General features: G+C 39.2%; 1 protein-coding gene across 6 annotated transcripts in view; it reads right to left on the bottom strand.

The window, feature by feature from the left end:
- The window catches only part of SENP2 (SUMO specific peptidase 2), a 63,991-nt gene that overhangs the window by 16,300 nt on the left and 25,286 nt on the right, over nt 1–22,405 (bottom strand). For 2 of the 6 annotated variants that reach the window (XM_089910734.1, XM_022570342.2), the window contains 4 exons: nt 22,066–22,145; nt 19,900–19,984; nt 10,213–10,308; nt 3,730–8,718 (listed from right to left, as the gene is read on the bottom strand). In XM_089910734.1, coding sequence (XP_089766860.1) covers nt 8,656–8,718; nt 10,213–10,308; nt 19,900–19,984; nt 22,066–22,145 — 324 coding nt within the window. In that variant the 3' untranslated portion in view covers nt 3,730–8,655. Of the gene's footprint in view, nt 1–3,729; nt 8,719–10,212; nt 10,309–19,899; nt 19,985–22,065; nt 22,146–22,405 lie in introns of those variants that run through there. The other 4 variants (XM_089910736.1, XM_089910735.1, XR_016393039.1 and 1 more) reach the window with 3 other exon arrangements.

Consider the following 22,405-nt stretch of genomic DNA (forward strand, 5'->3'; position numbering starts at 1 on the left):
GGGTATAGAGGGAACATACCTCAACATAATAAAGGCCATATATGACAAACCTACAGCTAACATCATACTCAACAGTGAAAAGCTGAAAGCATTTCCTCTAAGATCAAGAACAAGACAGGGATGTCCACTCTCATCACTTTTATTCAATATAATATTGGAAGTTTTAGCCACAGCAATCAGACAAGAAAAAGAAATAAAGGAATCCAAACTGGAAAGGAAGAAATAAAACTGTCGCTGTTTGCAAGGACATGCCACTATACATGGAAAATCCTAAAGATGCCACTAAAAAACTACTAGAGCTCATCAATGAATTCAGTAAAGTTGCAGAATACAAAATTAATATACAGAAATCGGATGCATTTGTATACACTAACAATGAACTATCAGAAACAAATTAAGAAAACAATTCCATTTACCATCACATTTTATTCCTAGAATAAAATACCTAGGAATAAAACTAACTAAGGAGGTAAAAGACCTGTACTCAGAGAACTTAAGACACTGATGAAAGAAATCAAAGATGACACAAACAGATGGAGAGATATACCATGTTCTTGAATTGGAAGAATCGATATTGTTAAAATGACTATACTACCCAAGGCAATCTTCAGAATCAATGCAGTCCCTATCAAAATACCCACAGCACTGTTCACAGAACAAGCAAATAATTTTAAATTTATATGGAAACCCCAAAAAGGCAAAACAATCTTGAGAAAGAAGAACAGAGCTGGAGGTAACTTGCTCCCTGACTTCAGACTATACACAAAGCTACGGTAATCAAAGCAGTATGGTACTGGCACAAAACCAGCACATAGACCAGTGGAACAGAAAAGAGAGCCCAGAAATAAACCCACACACCTATGGTCAATTAATCTACAACAAAGGAGGCAAGAGTATACAATGGAGAAAAGACAATCTCTTCAATAAATGGTGCTGGGAAAACTGGACAGCTAAATGTAAAAGAACGAAATTAGAACATTTTCTCACACCATATATAAAAATAAACTCAAAATTGATTGAAGACCTAAATGTAAGACTGGAAACCATAAAACTCCCAAAAGAAAACATAGGCAGAACACTCTTTGACATAAATCAGAGCAGTGTTATTTTGGATCTGCCTCCTAAGGCAAAGGAAACAAAAGCAAAAATAAACAAATAGGACCTAATTAAACTTAAAAGCTTTTGCACAGCAAAGGAAACCATCAACAAAACAAAAAAGACACCCTACATAATGGGAGAATATATTTGCTAATGATATGACTGATAAGAGGCTAATATCCAAAATACATAAACAGCTCAAACAACTCACATCAAAAAAACAGATAAGCTGATTAAAAAATGGGCAGAAGACCTGAATAGACACTTCTGCAAAGAAGACATACAGATGGCCAATGGGCACATAAAAAGCTCAACATCAGAGAAATGTGAATCAGAACGATAATGAGATATCACCTCACACCTGTCAGAATGGCTATCATCAAAAAGAACACAAATAACAAATGTTGGTGAGGATGTGGAGAAAAGGGAACCCTCATACTCTATTGCCACGAATGTAAACTGGTGCAACCACTGTGGAAAACAGTATGGAGGTTCCTAAAAGAACTAAAAATAGAACTGCCATATGACCCAGGAACTCCACTCTGGAATAAAAGAGAACATTAATTCAAAAAGATACATACACCACAATGTTCATGGCACTATTTACAATAGCCAAGACATGGAAGCAACCTAAGTCCATCAACAGATAAAGGGATAAAGAAGATGTGACACACACACACACACACACACACACAGAGGAATATTACTCAGCCATTTAAAAAAAGAATGAAATTTTGCCGTTTGCAACAACATGGATGGACCTGGAGGGTATCATGCTTAGTGAAGTAAGTCAGAGAAAGACAAATACTCCATGTTATCACTCATATGTGGAATCTAAAAAATAAAACAAATGAATATAACAGATACAGACTGAGATATAAAGAACAAACCAGTGGGGAGAGGGAAGGGGGGGAGAGGGACAAGATAGGGGTAGGGGATTAAGACTTACAAATTACTATGTATAAAATAAATAAGCTACAAGGATATATTGTACAGCACAGGGAATAGCCAATATTTTATATAATAATTTTAAATGGAGTATAATCTATAAAAATTTTAAATCACTGTGTTATACACTTGAAACTAATATAATATTGTAAATCAACTATATTTCAATAAAATAAATTTTTAAAAGTCATATTTTTTCCTAGTTGCAGTGCATTTCAGGGTAACCAAATTAGTTGATAAGAAGTTTTTCTTTTATAGACGAATTCAAGGTAATTAACATAGAGAAATGATAGAATTAGAAAATCACCATTTTGTACCTCTTAATAATGGATCATCAATTAAATTTAAAACCAAGAAGAGAAAGATGAATAGGAACTCTGACAGCCTGAATTACAGATCAATCTTAGCACCAGTAAGTGGAACAAGTAGACATTATGCGTCATGTGATACAATACAGTATGACCACTAATGAAGTATCCTTGCCTAATAAATTCAACCTGAATCTGATCAAGCGTCTAGATCAAGCTTACCAGTTTACATGAAATACAAGGGATAGAGGAAGTAGTTAAAAACCACCAAGGAGTTGTAAGCCAAATTTAGAAGTGGGATTTTCCGCAGGAACACCCGGTTTCTCTAATAAATAATAGTACAAGAAAGGAGACTACTGTTGAATAAAAGAGGCTCAAGAGATATAATAACCAATGGCAACGTGTACATTTTACTGGATCCCATATTACTGTTCTGAGACTGCTGTAACTACCACAGATTTGATGGACTTAAACAGTAGAAATTTATTCTCTCACAGTTTTGGAGCCAGAAGCCTGAACTCAAGGTGTCATCAGGGCCAGGTTCCCTCTGAAGGCTCTTCCAGCTCTGGTGGCTCCAGGCTTCCTTGGCTTGTGGTAGCATCACTCCAGTCTTGCTTCTGTAGTCTCATTGCCTCTTCCTTTTTTTTTTTTTTAAACTCCAAACACAAATTTATAAATTAGAAAGCAACATGGCTTCCCTGGTGGTGCAGTGGTTAAGAGTCCACCTGCCGATGCAGGGAACACGGGTTTGTGCCCTGGTCTGGGAAGATCCCACATGCCGCGGAGCGGCTAGGCCCGTGAGCCATGGCCGCTGAGCCTGCGCGTCCAGAGCCTATGCTCCGCAACGGGAGAGGCCATAACAGTGAGAGGCCCACGTACCGCAAAAAAAAAAAAAAAAAAAAATTAGAAAGCAACAAAGCCTGTCCAGCCAATCATTAACACTTGGGTGTCTTTTTCCAGATTTTGTTTATACCTAAATCTGGGTATAAAAATAAACACTGCCTAGGCCCATTTCAACGCCTCTGCCTTATCCATCTCAAAACTGTCTGCTTCTTTCTTATATGGCATGTGATTGCATTTACAGCTGACCCAGACAATCCAGGATAAATTCCTTTTCTCAAGATCTTTAATCACATCTTTTGCCAAAGAAAGTAATACAGGTTCCAAGGATAAGGATGCGGACATATGTTTTGGGGGGCCACCATTCAACCCACTATATATCCTGATTAGAAGAATGTAATAAAACATTTTAATCATCAGGGAAACTTGAATGTGAACTATTAGATGGTACTGGCAAATTCTTACTAATTTTGTTATGTATAAAAATGACAAAGGCTTTTTTTAAAGTTATTATACGTTAGGGAGACATTCTTAAGTATTTAGGTAGAAAGACATGTCTGGATTTTGCTTTAATATACTCCAGACTCTCCCCCTCCCATGAAAAAAAGGTGAATCAAGATTAGCCACATTTTAGTATAACTGCTGAAAGGTGGTGATGACTGTTTATGTCTTAAAATTTCCATAATAAAAAGTTTTTTGTAAAGTAGTTAAATAAAGATAAAATTGTCCACTAAAATGAGACATTAAGTCCTTCAGAATGAACTTATCCAGAAGACCTACACATGAAAAATATTATAAAACTTAAATCAATAGAGGTAGAAGTCATCAGCCTGTGCCAGTCAAAATACTAATGGGTGGATTTTTATCTCTGATTTTTAAAAAAATACATGTAACTCTAATTTAGAAATTTTAATTCTAATTACTTCTCCTAAGAGAATAACTGAAAACACTGCAAGACAGTATGTCTAATAATACTGATTAAATAAATTATGTTATAACCATATGCTGGAACACTACACGGCAATTAAGATGTCAATATTTATTGCCATGAAAATATGTTCAACATAAATTAAGTGGAAAGGGGGTTATATAGTCACATAGTGTGATTCCATATTTGTTAATAACAAAAAAATATATATACTTGCACAAGCGTGCACAACACACACACTTATTAATACACACGTGACAGAGTATATACCAAAGGCTAGGATATATACCAGAATGTTAATGTTAAGAGTTATTAACTCTGGGTGGTGAGTTTACAGAACTCTTATTCTTTAACTTCTATCAGTATTTTATTTTTCTACTATGAACACCTATTACTGATACAATTAAAGAAAAATATAAGTGGCACCACAGACTATGATCACCACATGCCCTTAAGGAGGCAGTGTGTGTGCTTGGCGGGGGGCTGAGATGGGGAGAGGGGATACTTCCCCAATGTATATTTGAAGCATATGCTTCCAAGAGCTCTATGTTGCTTCTCCTGGCACGTGCCAAACTGTATTTCACAAAACAGTTCCACAGGTGTCAACACAGAGGGCTCAACGTCCAAGTTTTTAGACACACTAGGTTAAGACATTAATTTATTACATTTGCCATGCATCCCCAGGAGGAAAAGACATGGTACACACATTCACTGGGCCATAGAACCCTTTGTTTTACATCCTACGTAGAAGTAATAGGACTTCTACTGAACATATTTCATGAAATTCCAATGTAAAAACCTGAAGAACAAGGATTGTTTAACCACGTATTTCCATTGAGGGTCTGAAAACTTCTGGCCCGTTTTCCTAGATTTAGATTGATTCATTTCAAAACAACCCCACATTTGTTGTATTTTTGTGGTCTCAAGCATTATAGTTTTGAACATAATTTGCATTTTGCTGTCAGTTCATTTAGAGCAGTGTTTTTCAAACTGGATTTCTATCCATTAGTGGGTTGAGAAATCAATGTGGTGGTCACAACTCACCTTAAAAAGAATTTTGTTTAAAGAAAACTATCAGTGTAGTAAGGATAAGTAATATTTTTTGTAAAACTTTTGTGTCCATATATAATCACATAATATATGCATGTGTGTATTGGTCACAATACATTTATTACTATGAGTTGCAATCAAAAATATTTGAAAGCCACTGAATTAAAGAGATGAATTTATTGATAAATAGATAAAATCAACACCTATTTCAAACACCCAAACTCCTCCTTGTATATATTAGATAAATTAAAAAAAAAAAATCACCAAAGCAATACAGACACCTAGATCCCCAACTTACAAACAATTACCAAAAATTTGTTTGAATATGGGTACCTAGAGCTTTTCTTAAAGAAACTATCATAAAGAGATTAGGTTCCCAATTAGTTCACGAAAGCCAATTTTTTAAAAAAAATTTTATTTATTTTTTTGGCTGTGCTGCTCGGCTTGTGGGATCTTAGTTCCCCAGCCAGGGATTGAACCCATGCCCTCGGCAGTGAAAGCACAGAGTCCTAACCACTGGACCACCAGGGAATTCCCTCACAAAAGCCAATTTAAACTGTGTACCTTAACTATAGTACTAAGGTTGTTACAAACTTAAATTTCTCCACCATATTTATTTATTTATATCTGAAGTTCAATATATCTTCAAGGACACATTCTCCCTGCACCCACACCTTGGTCCCAGCACCAAGCAACGCCTCACAGTGCAGGCAAACATCCACCATTCAACATGGCATTCCCCAAGCTGTGCTTAGGAGGAAAAGATCAGAAGTTCTAACAGCCTTAGGTAACTGAGGTAGAATAAGGGGCTCTCCAGACATCTTCCATATGCCCCAAGTCTGTTTCCCTCCCACCGTCCTCCTGGCTCAAAGGTCAAAAATGAGAAAGACATTTGCTCACCAACAGTTGTGGGGTTTTTTTTTCTTCTTCATCAATCTTTAGGAGAGACTGCCTACTAAAAAAAGAACAATGGTTCACTCCACCTTTTTTTCAGACCCCCAAACTACTGCAATAGAGATAGATATCTTTCTCACTGGCTTTAATGTTAATAATTTGCTACTGATAATTAGCAAATTATCAGTAGCTGGCGGCTTTTCTCATAAACTGTTTAGGTATTAAAATTCTATTACCAACAAGTATCTGTACAGAGAAATGTCAGTGCCTACAGAAGCATGGCTGTGTTATCTCCTATTAAATTCAGAAACTCAGGGTTAAGTAGAATGGCATTCTCCAACTTGACTCTCTGTTCTCATCAATTCATTATGTCCTAGAAGATTAAGAGCTATCCTGAAGAATCACATTAGTGGAAAGCTCAGTGAATGCTGCTCTAAGAAGCCCCTCCAAATACTTGTAATACAAATACATTAACCCCCAGCATCACTCATTTGGGCTGCCATTCCTAAAAGGATTTACCCCACATGGAACAAATCTTAACCAAGGTTCTAAATTCTCAGGTGAAACCTACTAGTGCCAAGTGGGAACCAGGCATTCAGTGCACTGCTGACCCAGTAAATCTCTGGCCTTTCTTGGCTGTGCCCGCTGCCTGAACCCAGTACTCACTGGCACAGCTCCAGAAGCCTCAAGAAAGGAACGGAGGCTGCAGGCATGGTTCTCTGTACAGCCTAAGCTTGAGGGAGACTCAGCCCAACTGGCTCACTCTTTAATCATCACCTAAGCACACATCCTCTGGTTTGACCGTCAAGTAGGCCCAGCAGTTTCAATCCTCACCAGAGGCCCCAGGTCTTATACCAAGACTTTTACACATCTCAGGGAAAACTGCCTGCAAGAGTATGCCTCTGTAGGGCTTCCCTGGTGGCGCAGTGGTTAAGAATCCGCCTGCCAATGCAGGGGACACGGGTTCGAGCCCTGGTCCAGCAAAATCCCACATGCCGTGGAGCAACTAAGCCCATGCACCACAACTACTGAGCCTGCGAGCCACAACTACTAAGCCCATGTGCCACAATTACTGAAGCCCGCACGCCTAGAGCCCACGCACTGCAACGAAGAACAGCCCCCGCTCACTGCAACAAAGCCCACACACAGCAATGAAGACCCAATGCAGCTAAAATTAAATAAATAAATTTAAAAAAAAAAAGAGAGTATGCCTCTGCGACCAGAAGCCAGGGCCTCCAGATGGCAGACATGTTGATTCATAGCTAACAGATGCCCAGTTTTTCTGGTTTGACCTCTTACTTTTGTGAACGAGGAGAAGTGTGGGAGGTTTAAGTAGGGAAAGGGTTAGAAATCAGCGTATACTTTTCAGGTTCTGCCAGACAACCTTTTATTACATCAGAAAAGCAACACTAGGCACTAGATCTTGCAAAATATGTTCTGACCAACTCTAAACTTTCTGAAATTAAATATGCATAACCACTGTAAGGTTTTTAATGAACAAAACAGTTAAATACAAACTTTCATAGGCAAAATAGACTACTGTATAACTGGCAACCTCAGAGCCAAGTACTAAATTTTCTTGCACAGGTTTCAGTGGCGGTGGAATGGGGAGATGTAAATACTAATGAGTACAAAACTTAATTTTGGCTTTATATATAGAAAAAAAAACTTTGAGGAAAATAGCTTTAAACTGAATAGTATCTTTTGAAATAAACAGCTCAGGCCAGCCCTTACATATCTGAGGCTTATACTCAACCAGATCTGGGATGAAAATGAAGATTTAGGGTTTACAGTGACTTCAAATCCAGTTTTAAGAGTAGCTAAGTCACCTCATTTCCAGAAAGGGAAGTCTCTTTAGGATGACCACGACACTCTTCTGAAGACACTTGGATAGCTAGAGTTCCTTGGCCACAGTTCCACTTTTCCACGACACGGTGCCAATGCTGTAGTGTGGAACTTCCTCTGAAAGGCAACCAGAGCCCTACACCACAGCGCTTCTCCTGGCATTTTCAAGCCTCAAAAGAAAGAAGACCTCCTGCTTCAAGTTGGCAGTTACTGCTCCAGCTAGAGAAGTTAATTAACTCTTCCGCCCCCCACTGATTTCCCTCCTGATCTTCAGCAGGGGCAGCTTAACATTCCTTTCAGAAATAAATAGTTCAAATGAGAAATTTAGAGTTAACTTCAAAAGAGCAGCAGAAAACAGCCACTGCCCATTATGTTTGCAAATGAGTGAGTGAATGAATACACATGAACACACAGAAAAATCATAGAATAAATCCTGCATTTCCCACATTCACAGGGAAAAAAAAAAATCTTAAAAAAAGTATTAATTAGCGTTTGTTCTTGTGTGGGTTGATAGTCCAGGGCTCTGAGCAGGCATGGCCTTATAAACAGGGTTGCAAGCAGCCCTCCACACACCAAGTCAGGACTAGGGTGCAGAGAGGGGCCTTCATGCACTTCTAACAGCTCAGTACCTGTGAGAGAACAGAGGTGATGCAGGGACTTTTTAACCCACAATGCATGAGGTATATGGAAACGTCCATCTGTGAAAGAACCACCAGCAGCGGGAGGGACTGCGGCAGGGCGTTCTCACAGCAACTGCTGATGAAGGATTTCCCACACCATCTTCTTCCGGAACAGAGGCATCTGGTGCTGCAGAGAATCCACAAGTAACACATACATCACACATGAAAGTGCCCAGCGCCAACAACCTTTAGTTGTAGCGTGTAAATAAAGTAGGATGTCAATGTCCTTTGTGTAAGCCTTGACTTTTCCACATCATGGTACAGACTTACAAAGCCATAAAAAAAGGAGGTTATTTGTATTATTATATATATCATAAGCATTTTTACATGTTAAGGAAAATCAAAGCAGGATGCAGAATTATACAATAGAGTCCAACAACAACTTCATAACAAAAACGTGTACCAAAAAGGGAAATAGCTAAGTGGCGGCACAAAAAGTAACTTTTCTACTTACCTGTATTTCAAAACATTCTAAAATTAACATATTCTACTCTCTTATGAGAAAAACATGAAGTCTATTTAAATAAAGAAAAAAACAAACCTGCAATTACTCTGTGCTATACCAAATGTTGTCCATGGCCAATTCTGTTCAAATAGCAACATCCCCCCTTCAAATCTCATGTGATTAGGTTCAGAGAATAAATAACTCCTTCTTTAGAAGCATCAAAGAATTAGAGGCTTTTCTTAATATATTATTCTGCTTTAACTGATAATCACTACATGGTCCAATTTTCAAAGCAACAACATGCAAGACAAATCCAAAATCACCTGTAACTCTTTTTGATGAAATCAGATACCCTTGAGGAACTCCTGGAGTTTCCTTATAAATAGGTGGATATACCATTTTACTATAAACTAGTGTGAAGAGGCCTAAAAAGTCTTAACACATGGATTCATAAATTATTTTAAATAGCTCAAAACTTGTAGTAAAAAATTACATATTTATTCTTAGTAAAACTGCTGAAGCTAACCAATTTTATTAATTCAGCATGGGAGCCCTAGTTAGTTCACGTTCAAAAGCTTAGAATGGGGTTATTATTAGTCCTACTATTCAATATGTACAATTTGGTAGCTATCAAAATGAGGTCTGTTAAAGCAAACTATTTTTTAAAGGAGGTTGTCCTTGGTTGTAAAAAGACTGAGAATCCACTATTACAAACATAAATACTCAAGAGTTCGCAACATATTTGAATTTCCACTCAAATGCAGAGCTATGGAGAACCAAAAATAATCAGAACAGAAGGGAAAATCAGCATTCATAGTTACATCTTAGACCTGCAGCTTAAGTTCTCACAAGGCCTGATTTCCCCATGCTGTTACATATTCTGATGTGCCTCCTTCTTTGGCTAAAAATATTAGTAACACTCAAGAACCAGTGAACACTGGAGTTCAGAGATATGCAAATTGCCCCACTGGTCACCAAAGACTAGGATAAACGTGAGAGCAGATACAGTGACAAACCCTGATACTAGCAAGAGTAGGGCTATGGCCAAGGTTTACAGCAATAATAGTAGCACAACTACCATTATTAACAGCTTAATGTGTGCCAGGCACTGGTAACATGCTCTGAGTTTATCTTGTTTAATAACAAGTAAAAGGATGAGGAGGGGTCTCCACTCACCTGAGTAAATGTGATAGGTTTGTCCCTAGAGATATAATCTGCATATTTACAAGTAAACATTCCACAATCACTCCCATTCAACTGTTGAGGAATCTCCTAAAATTACAAAAAAAGAAGAGAGGAAGGGGTGAAATTTCATCAAACTCCTTTGACTTTTTCTAAATATTACTGTGGATAAACAATATTATAAAGGTAAATGTTAAATCTGGTATTACACAAACACACACACGCAAACACAATTAGTCTTTATGTGGCATAAAAACCCAACCCATGACATGGAGTATGTGAGCCTCATGGAAAATGTTTTTTAGAAGGAAAGAGAAAAGCACAGTGAGAGTTCAATCTCTCAGCTCTCATATAAAGCAAACTGAAAGAAGTTTTATTACCAGGAACAGGAATTCTAGTCAGAATTGTTTCAAAGGCATTCATAAATTTTGAAAATGGCTAAGTGTGGTTCAACCAGAGATATGCTTACAATACAACTAACCTATTTCCATACTGCAGAGTCTGACTTGTCTTCCCTAGCCGGAAAACTAAGACTACTGCTTTGGACCCCCACAGCTGCAAGCAGGAAAGAGAAAAAAGCCTCTTTATAGGGTTTAACCAGTTAGGAAAGCTTGCCATGATGTTCAGTTCTGTCCTGAAAAAAAAAACCACTACTGCTTGCAAGCAGCACTTAAAGGCACCATAAACCAAAGGTGGTGGATTCCAAGCCCAGGTGAAGTAAACTCACATTCCCCAAGCCTGTGTTGCACTAATCTTGGCCAGCCCCTTACACACTTTGGCTGTCAGTTATAAGGGGAATAAGAGAGTCTAATTCCACTGCTGGAAAACATACTAGATGACAACAACTCAATTTTTATTCAAAAAAATACACATGATTATTGTAAAAAGGAAAAGATTGAAAATGCACACCACCCATACATATGGTAGGTACCTCGAACTTCTCTCCTGAGCCCAGCATCTATCAGAGTGGAAAGAACTATAGACTCCACCACACAAATGAAGAGAATTTGTCTTCTTTATTACATTTCCCATTCCAGAACACAGTTACTCATCCTAACAAACTCTTCTTTTATCTGTGCTTTCCTCAGGAAATCTCAACACTTACTCTTCTAATTATTCAGCTTAGAAATGAAAATGCTTTTGGATAAAGATAGTCAAGCCATTATATAGAGGTTAGGGCTAAAATTGAACTCATGTAGCTTACTTTAAAAAGGAGCCATTAGGGGATTTCCCTGGCGGTCCAGTGGCAAAGATTCCATGCTCCCAATGCAGGGGGCATGGGTTCAAACCCTGGTCCGGGAACTAGATCCCACATGCCGCAACTAAGAGTTCACATGGGCTTCCCTGGTGGCGCAGTGGTTGAGAGTCCGCCTGCCGATGCAGGGGACACGGGTTCGTGCCCCGGTCCGGGAAGATCCCACATGCCGCAGAGCGGCTGGGCTCATGAGCCGTGGCCGCTGAGCCTGTGCGTCCGGAGCCTGTGCTCCGCAACGGGAGAGGTCACAACAGTGAGAGGCCCGCGTACCGCAAAAAAAAAAAAAAAAGTTCACATGCTGCAACAAAAGATCCCACTTGCCGCAACTAAAGATCCAGCACGGGGACTTCCGGGAAGATGGAGGAAGAGTAAGACGCGGAGACCACCTTCCTCCCCACAGATACACCAGAAATACATCTATCTACACGTGGAACAACTCCTGCAGAACACCTACTGAACACTGACAGAAGACCTCAGACCTCCCTAAAGTTAAGAAACCCCCCACGTACCTGGGTAGGGCAAAAGAAAAAAGAATAAATAGAGACAAAAGGATAGGGACAGGTCCTGCACCAGCAGGAGGGAGCTGTTTAGGAGGAAAAGTGACCACACACTAGGAAGCCCCTTCGCGGGCGGAGACTGCGGGTGGCGGTGCGGGGGGAGCTTCAGAGCCGCGGAGGAGAGCGCAGCCACAGGGGTGCGAAGGACAAAGCGGGGAGATTCCAGCACAGAGGATCGGTGCCGACCAGCACTCACCAGCCCGAGAGGCTTGTCTGCTCACCCGCCGCCGGGGCGGGCGGGGCTGCGAGCTGAGGCTCGGGTTTCGGTTTCCGGTCGGAGCGCCGGGAGAGGACTGGGGTTGGCGGCGTGGCGTTAGTGCACCATGGCTAGCCGGGAGGGAGTCCGGGGAAAAGTCTGAACCTGCCGAAGAGGCAAGAGACTTTTTCTTCCCTCTTTATTTCCTGGTGCGCGAGGAGTCGAGATTAAGAACGCTGCTTAAAGGAGCTCCAGAGACGGGCGCGAGCCGCGGCTAAAGGTGCGGACCCCCGAGACAGACATGAGACGCTAAGGCCGCTGCTGCCACCACCAAGAAGCCTGTGTGCGAACACAGGTCACTATCCACACCCCGCTTCCGGGGAGCCTGTGCAGCCCACCACTGCCAGGGTCCCGGGATCCAGGGACAACTCCCCCAGGAGAACGCACGGCACGCCTCAGGCTGGCGCAACGTCACTCCGGCCTCTGCCGCCGCAGGCTCGCCCTGCACTCCGTGCCCCTCCCCCCCCCCCCCCACCCCGCCTGATTGAGCCAGAGCCTCCGAATCAGCGGCTCCTTTAACCCCGTCCTGTCTGAGCAAAGAACAGATGCCCTCCGGCGACCTACACGCAGAGGCAGGGCCAAATCCAAAGCTGAGCCCTGGGAGCTGTGAGAACAAAGAAGAGAAAGGGAAATCTCTTCCAGCCGCCTCAGGAGCAGCGGATTAAAGCTCCACAATCAACTTGATGTACCCTGCATCAGTGGAATACATGAATAGACAACGAATCATCCCAAATTGAGGAGGTGGACTTTGAGAGCAAGATTTATTATTCTTTCCCCTTTTCCTTTTTTTGTGTGTATGTGTATGCTTCTGTGTGAGATTTTGTCCGTATAGCTTTGCTTCCACCATTTGTTCCGGGTTCTACCCATCCATTTTTTTGTTTTTTTTTCCTCTTAATAATTATTTTTTTATTTTAAAAACTTCATTATATTTTATCTTACTTTATTTTATTTTACTTTGTCTTCTTTTTTTCCTGCCTTCCCTCCTTCCTTCCTTGCTCCCTCCCTCCCTCCCTCCTTTCTTTCTTTCTACTTCTACTAATTCTTTCTTTCTACTTTTTCTCCCTTTTCTTCTGAGCCGTGTGGATGAAAGGCTCTTGGCGCTGCAGCCAGGAGTTAGTGCTGTGCCTCTGAGGTGGGAGAGCCAACTTCAGGACACTGGTCCACAAGACGCCTCCCAGCTGCACATAATATCAAACGGCGAAAATCTCCCAGAGATCTCCATCTCAACACCAACACACAGCTTCACTCAACGACCAGCAAGCTACAGTGCTGGACATCCTATGCCAAACAACTAGCAAGACAGGAACACAACCCCACCCATTAGCAGAGAGGCTGCCCAAAATCATAATAAGTCTACAGACACCCCAAAACAAACCACCAGACGTGGACCTGCCCACCAGAAAGACAAGATCCAGCCTCATCCACCAGAACACAGGCACTAGTACCCTCCACCAGGAAGCCTACACAAACCACTGAACCAACCTTAGCCACTGGGGACAGACACCAAAAACAACAGGAACTACGAACCTTCAGCTTGCAAAAAGGAGACCCCAAACACAGTAAGATAAGCAAAATAAGAAGACAGAAAAATACACAGCAGATGAAGGAGCAAGATAAAACCCACCAGACCTAACAAATGAAGAGGAAATAGGCAGTCTACCTGAAAAAAAATTCAGAATAATGATAGTAAAGATGATCCAAAATCTTGGAAATAGAATAGACAAAATGCAAGAAACGTTTAACAAGGACCTAGAAGAAATGAAGAGGAAACAAGCAACGATGAACAACACAATAAATAGAATTAAAAATACTCTAGATGGGATCAATAGCAGAATAACTGAGGCAGAAGAACAGATAAGTGACCTGGAAGATAAAATAGTGGAAATAACTAATGCAGAGCAGAATAAAGAAAAAAGAATGAAAAGAACTGAGGACAGTCTCAGAGACCTCTGGGACAACATTAAACGCACCAACATTCGAATTACAGGGGTTCCAGAAGAAGAAGAGAAAAAGAAAGGGACTGAGAAAATATTTGAAGAGATTATAGTGGAAAACTTCCCTAATATGGGAAAGGAAATAGTTAATCAAGTCCAGGAAGCACAGAGAGTCCCATACAGGATAAATCCAAGGAGAAATACGCCAAGACACATATTAATCAAACTGTCAAAAATTAAATACAAAGAAAACATATTAAAAGCAGCAAGGGAAAAACAACAAATAACACACAAGGGAATCCCCATAAGGTTAACAGCTGATCTTTCAGCAGAAACTCTGCAAGCCAGAAGGGAGTGGCAGGACATATTGAAAGTGATGAAGGAGAAAAACCTGCAACCAAGATTACTCTACCCAGCAAGGATCTCATTCAGATTTGATGGAGAAATTAAAACCTTTACAGACAAGCAAAAGCTGAGAGAGTTCAGCACCACCAAACCAGCTCTACAACAACTGCTAAAGGAACTTCTCTAGGCAAGAAACACAAGAGAAGGAAAAGACCTACAATAACGAACCCAAAACAATTAAGAAAATGGGAATGGGAACATACATATCAATAATTACCTTAAATGTAAATGGACTAAATGCTCCCACCAAAAGACACAGATTGGCTGAATGGATACAAAAACAAGACGCATATATCTGCTGTCTACAAGAGACCCACTTAAGACCTAGAGACACATACAGACTGAAAGTAAGGGGATGGAAAAAGGTATTTCATGCAAATGGAAACCAAAAGAAAGCTGGAGTAGCAATTCTCATATCAGACAAAGTAGACTTTAAAATAAAGACTATTAGAAGAGACAAAGAAGGACACTACATAATGATCAAGGGATCGATCCAAGAAGAAGATATAACAATTGTAAATATTTATGCACCCAACATAAGAGCACCTCAATACATAAGGCAAATACTAACAGCCATAAAAGGGGAAATCGATAGTAACACATTCATAGTAGGGGACTTTAACACCCCACTTTCACCCATGGACAGATCATCCAAAATGAAAATAAATAAGGAAACACACGCTTTAAATGATACATTAAACAAGATGGACTTAATTGATATTTATAGGACATTCCATCCAAAAACAACAGAATACACATTTTTCTCAAGTGCTCATGGAACATTCTCCAGGATAGATCATATCTTGGGTCACAAATCAAGCCTTGGTAAATTTAAGAAAATTGAAATTGTATCAAGTATCTTTTCCGACCACAACGCTATGAGACTAGATATCAATTACAGGCAAAGATCTGTAAAAAATACAAACACATGGAGGCTAAACAATACACTACTTAATAACGAAGTGATCACTGAAGATATCAAAGAGGAAATCAAAAAATACCTAGAAACAAATGACAATGGAGACACGACGACTCAAAATCTATGGGATGCAGCAAAAGCAGTTCTAAGAGGGAAGTTTATAGTAATACAATCCTACCTTAAGAAACAGGAAACATCTCAAACAACCTAACCTTGCACCTAAAGCAATTAGAGAAAGAAGAACAAAAAACCCCAAAGTTAGCAGAAGGAAAGAAATCATAAAAATCAGATCAGAAATAAATGAAAAAGAAATGAAGGAAACAATAGCAAAGATCAATAAAACTAAAAGCTGGTTCTTTGAAAGGATAAACAAAATTGATAAACCATTAGCCAGACTCATCAAGAAAAAAAGGGAGAAGACTCAAATTAATAGAATTAGAAATGAAAAAGGAGAAGTGACAACTGACACTGCAGAAATACAAAAGATCATGAGAGATTACTACAAGCAACTCTATGCCAATAAAATGGACAACCTGGAAGAAATGGACAAATTCTTAGAAAGGCACAACCTGCCAAGACTGAATCAGGAAGAAATAGAAAATATGAACAGACCAATCACAAGCACTGAAAGTGAAACTGTGATTAAAAATCTTCCAACAAACAAAAGCCCAGGACCAGATGGCTTCACAGGCGAATTCTATCAAACATTTAGAGAAGAGCTATCACCTATCCTTCTCAAACTCTTCCAAAATATAGCAGAGGGAGGAACACTCCCCAACTCATTCTACGAGGCCACCATCACCCTGATACCAAAATCAGACAAGTGTGTCACAAAGAAAGAAAACTACAGGCCAATATCACTGATGAACATAGATGCAAAAATCCTCAACAAAATACTAGCAAACAGAATCCAACAGCACATTAAACGGATCATACACCATGATCAAGTGGGGTTTATTCCAGGAATGCAAGGATTCTTCAGTATATGCAAATCAATCAACGTGATACACCATATTAACAAACTGAAGGAGAAAAACCATATGATCATCTCAATAGATGCAGAGAAAGCTTTTGACAAAATTCAACACCCATTTATGATAAAAACCCTGCAGAAAGTAGGCATAGAGGGAACTTTCCTCAACATAATAAAGGCCATATATGACAAACCCACAGCCAACATCGTCCTCAATGGTGAAAAACTGAAAGCATTTCCACTAAGATCAGGAACAAGACAAGGTTGCCCACTCTCACCACTCTTATTCAACATAGTTTTGGAAGTTTTAGCCACAGCAATCAGAGAAGAAAAGGAAATAAAAGGAATCCAAATCGGAAAAGAAGAAGTAAAGCTGTCACTATTTGCAGATGACATAATACTATACATAGAGAATCCTAAAGATGCTACCAGAAAACTACTAGAGCTAATCAATGAATTTGGTAAAGTAGCAGGATACAAAATTAATGCACAGAAATCTCTGGCATTCCTATACACTAAGGATGAAAAATCTGAAAGTGAAATCAAGAAAACACTCCCATTTACCATTGCAACAAAAAGAATAAAATATCTAGGAATAAACCTACCTAAGGAGACAAAAAACCTGTATGCAGAAAATTATAAGACACTGATGAAAGAAATTAAAGATGATACAAATAGATGGAGAGATATACCATGTTCTTGGATGGGAAGAATCAACACTGTGAAAATGACTCTACTACCCAGAGCAATCTACAGATTCAATGCAATCCTTATCAAACTACCACTGGCGTTTTTCACAGAACTAGAACAAAACATTTCACAATTTGTATGGAAACACAAAAGACCCCGAATAGCCAAAGCAATCTTGAGAACGAAAAACGGAGCTGGAGGAATCAGGCTTCCTGACTTCAGACTATACTACAAAGCTACAGTAATCAAGACAGTATGGTACTGGCACAAAAACAGAAATATAGATCAATGGAACAGGATAGAAAGCCCAGAGATAAACCCACACACATATGGTCGCCTTATCTTTGATAAAGGAGGCAGGAATGTACAGTGGAGAAAGGACAGCCTCTTCAATAAGTGGTGCTGGGAAAACTGGACAGGTACATGTCAAAGTATGAGATTAGATCACTCCCTAACACCATACACAAAAATAAGCTCAAAATGGATTAAAGACCTAAATGTAAGGCCAGAAACTATCAAACTCTTAGAGGAAAACATAGGCAGAACACTCTATGACATAAATCACAGCAAGGTCCTTTTTGACCCACCTCCTAGAGAAATGGAAATAAAAACAAAAATAAATGGGACCTAATGAAACTTCAAAGCTTTTGCACAACAAAGGAAACCATAAACAAGACCAAAAGACAACCCTCAGAATGGGAGAAAATATTTGCAAATGAAGCAACTGACAAAGGATTAATTTCCAAAATTTATAAGCAGCTCATGCAGCTTAATAACAAAAAAACAAACAACCCAATCCAAAAATGGGCAGAAGACCTAAATAGACATTTCTCCAAAGAAGATATACAGACTGCCAACAAACACATGAAAGAATGCTCAACATCACTAATCATTAGAGAAATGCAAATCAAAACTACAACGAGATATCATCTCACACCAGTCAGAATGGCCATCATCAAAAAATCTAGAAACAATAAATGCTGGAGAGGGTGTGGAGAAAAGGGAACCCTCTTACACTGTTGGTGGGAATGTAAATTGATACAGCCACTGTGGAGAACAGTATGGAGGTTCCTTAAAAAACTACAAATAGAACTACCATATGACCCAGCAATCCCACTACTGGGCATATACCCTGAGAAAACCATAATTCAAAAAGAGTCATGTACCAAAATGTTCACTGCAGCTCTATTTACAATAGCCCGGAGATGGAAACAACCTAAGTGCCCATCATCGGATGAATGGATAAAGAAGATGTGGCACATATATACAATGGAATATTAGTCAGCCATAAAAAGAAACGAAATTGAGCTATTTGTAATGAGGTGGATAGACCTAGAGTCTGTCATACAGAGTGAAGTAAGTCAGAAAGAGAGAGACAAATACCGTATGCTAACACATATATATGGAATTTAAGAAAAATATGTCATGAAGAACCTAGGGGTGAAACAGGAATAAAGACACAGACTTACTAGAGAATGGACTTGAGGATATGGGGAAGGGGAAGGGTAAACTGTGCAAAAAAAACAAAAAAAAAAAACAAAAAGATCCAGCACGCGGCAATAAAGATCCCACGTGGTGCAACTAAGACCCAATACTGCTCAATAAATAAATAATTTTTTTTTTTTTTTTTTTTTAAAGAGAAGGAGCCATTAGGGCTAAAAGATGTATGCTTTTATTTTATTTTTTTTCCCCGTACGCGGGCCTCTCACTGTTGTGGCCTCTCCCGCTGCGGAGCACAGGCTCCGGAGGCGCAGGCTCAGCGGCCATGGTTCACGGGCCCAGCCGCTCCGCGGCATGTGGGATCCTCCCGGACCGGGGCACGAACCCGTGTCCCCTGCATCGGCAGGCGGACTCTCAACCACTGCGCCACCAGGGAAGCCCTACGTTTTTTAATTATTTTTTGGCTGCGTTGGGTCTTTGTTTCTGCAAGCAGGCTTTCTGTAGTTGGAACGAGCGGGTGCTACTCTTCGTTGCAGTGCGCAGCCTTTTCATTGTGGTGCCTTCTCTTGTTGTGGAGCACAGGCTCTAAGTGCTCGGGCTTCAGTAGTTGTGGTGCACGAGCTCAGTAGTTGTGGCTCGCAGGCTCTAGAGTGCAGGCTCAGTAGTTATGGTGCACGGGCTTAGTTGCTCTGCGGCATGTGGGATCTTCCCGGACCAAGGCTCGAACCCGTGTTCCCTGCATTGGCAGGAGGATTCTTAACCACTGCGCCACTAGGGAAGTCCCAGATGTATGCATTTTTAAACCCTGAATGAGATTCAAATCTGGCAAGATCCAAAGCACATTCACAAATAGCACACCTGACTCTTGAGGACTCACAGCATCGGACGCTTAAGATCTAAATATACAAATTTCTCCAGGTAAGTTTTGAACAGGAGCTTTAAAATTTCCATTAATGCCAACCAAGAAAAGTAGCTGGCTTGAATTTATTGTGTTGTGTTTTTTTCTCAATTTTTTGAGACATGCAGATATTTAACATTTATAGTTTAAGAAACAAGATAAAGGCTTAAAAGCAAACAACTTGGTTAAATGAATTTCTGAAGATTTAGAAGTGATCATTCTAACGATGTACACCTCAGGAGAATGCATGCCTACGGATGAGTGAGTAAGGGGAGGAAGGAAGCCAAGTCTAAATAATACGCTACTGACAGGAAATGCAACAAAGTATTTGAAATACAGATGATCACCACTTACATGTGGCTTCATGCTGTAGTGGGTCCACTCTAAAACATTCAGGTCAATATTTCTTTTGGTCTTACTTTCATCCTGTAAATACTGACTGAGAAAACAGCAAAGAAGGAATATACTGATGAATCCCTGTGGAGACTTAGCAATATGACTACAAAGACATCGTGATGTTTAATAGACCTGCCATTCTCAAAGCCATCTCTGTTAGATATTTTTAAATATGATTGTTTTTGGCTTTTTACATTTTATTTTGTGTTTTTTTCTGATTACAAAAATTGTATATGGTTATATTTTAAAAATTAAAACATAATATATAAAATGCAAAAGACCCCACAATAAACACTATGGAAATATTTACTATTAATGGTTTGCTGTTTGTTCTTCTAGTTCTCTACTCCACCCCATTTTAAAACACATTTTATTCTATTAAAAAAAGTACTTCATTCTATAACTTGCTTTTTCTCACTTAAAAATAGATATAAAACAAGACATCTGGCCTGGAGTCTTAAAAAGAAAAGGCACTGCCATGGAAAACAAAAAAAAATGTAGGAGACTATTCTAAACTAAGGGAGACTAAAGAGACATTACTTACATGCATGAACCCTGACTGACTTCCTGGATTAGGAAAAAAAGCTATAAAAGATACCTGACGATATCAGAACATGAATCATATATTACACATTAGTGGTTGTCAACTTTCTTAAGTGTGATAATGGCATTGTGGTTATGTAAGAGAATTTCCTCACTCCTAGGTGATATATACTTAAGTATTGAGAGTGATTTAATTTTATCCAAATCTCCAGAGGGTTATCAAATTGAACACAGGCATCTCAGTTCTCATCCTAACCTACATAAAAGGGAAACCAGTGCTATGCTAGGGCATGCGCTCACAACGGGAGCAGCAATATCACCCCCAGAGAGGTGAAAACTGGTTCTTAGAAGGCAAAAATCTTAGATATTTCAATGGTTTGTAGCCCTTTAAAGCTCAACCCAACAAACAAAAAAAGTCTCTTCCTTAATACTATTTTCTCTTGTCATGGAGAAATTAAATTAAAAAAAAATTTGGAGTGGGGAGGTGATAATGAAAAAAATTGAGAAAAGTTGGACTAGGGGCATCAGGAAAGGGAGGGGGCCTCAGATACCCAAAGAAGCTGAGCTCTTCATATATTAAAAAAGAGAGAGAGAGGGGGGAAAAAAAAGTATGAATGTTATAAAAGTATGTTTTTTTGGTATCCTATTATAAGCAACAGACAAAATTTTGCTGTATGATTCCAATGAAAACATTCTTAAGTATGTGATTATATGTATGTGTATGTGCACACGTATGTATGTATGCACATTTTACATACATCTTAAGCAGAAAGGACTAGAAGGAGATAACTGCTTTATAAACAATTTGGTGTATCTTATGATTTTAAAAAATTTCTTCTCTACATTTTTTATTCAAGATAAACACCCATAAATAAAAAGGATCTTTTACACTAAAACAACATCAAAAAAGAAAGAACTGAATTATTGTTAACTTTTCTTCACATCACTCAACAAGAGTTCCTTACTAAAGTATCCTTATTAAAATTATCCAAGTATCCTTACTAAAATTAAAAACTGGAACCTGCAATTGCTTCCAGTGAGCATAAGTGTTTCAAAATAGACTTATTTCACTGATTTGCTTCCTCTCTGTGAAATTCTTGTCATCACTTTACATAGCTAATAGATGGCTATGCTGTAAAGGCAGGTTTCTAGCAATTACTATTAAAACAGTTACCTACAAACCATGTTTTAACTTAAAAATTACCTCCAGGTTCTATGAGATGAACCAAACCATCATGGAAAGCACAGAGACATCAGTGAGTAGGCTTAAGAATTCAGAGAACTAATGTATCAATCCCAGAGAAATCTAATTCAAATCACAGGATTCTCATCAAATATATTTTACATTATAACATATGACAAACTTGTTTTCAGTGACGCCATTAAATAAGATTTCTCAGTTAAGATCAGATTTGGGGGTTATTTTTAGACAAAAAGATGGATTCAGGTCAAGTTGTGAACAACTAGGAAGAGAGCTCTCACTACACATTAGACTACCATCCACCAGAGGATGGAAAGAAGAAAGACCACTTAACAAAGGGCACACTGAGGCAACACTGAAGTTTTTAAGCCTTTACTTACAGAAGAATCTCACAGATCCTGTGGCCCTTTTGTCCCATAGAATCCAGATATTTAAGACACTTTTTTCTTAGGTCTATCACCTATAATGGAAAAATGCAACATCCAGAAACAACCATCACAAAAAATGAGAATTTTATTTCTAAAAAGATAAGCATTTAAAAAAATATATGTACCAACATGAATGGATTTCTAAGACACATTTTTCATAAAACATCACAGATGATATGAGCTCCATGTCTCTAAAATTATATTTTTCTATTGCTAGAGAAAGGCATAGAAACTTATTCCTTAAAACATTAGTGGTCCTCTCAGAGTGCTGAGACTTTTTTTTTGCCTTTTT

This window comes from Delphinapterus leucas, chromosome 4, assembly GCF_059928025.1.
Source record: "Delphinapterus leucas isolate spDelLeu-1000000601 "Yukka" chromosome 4, BTC_Dleu_Yukka2, whole genome shotgun sequence".
NCBI lineage: Eukaryota > Metazoa > Chordata > Mammalia > Artiodactyla > Monodontidae > Delphinapterus > Delphinapterus leucas.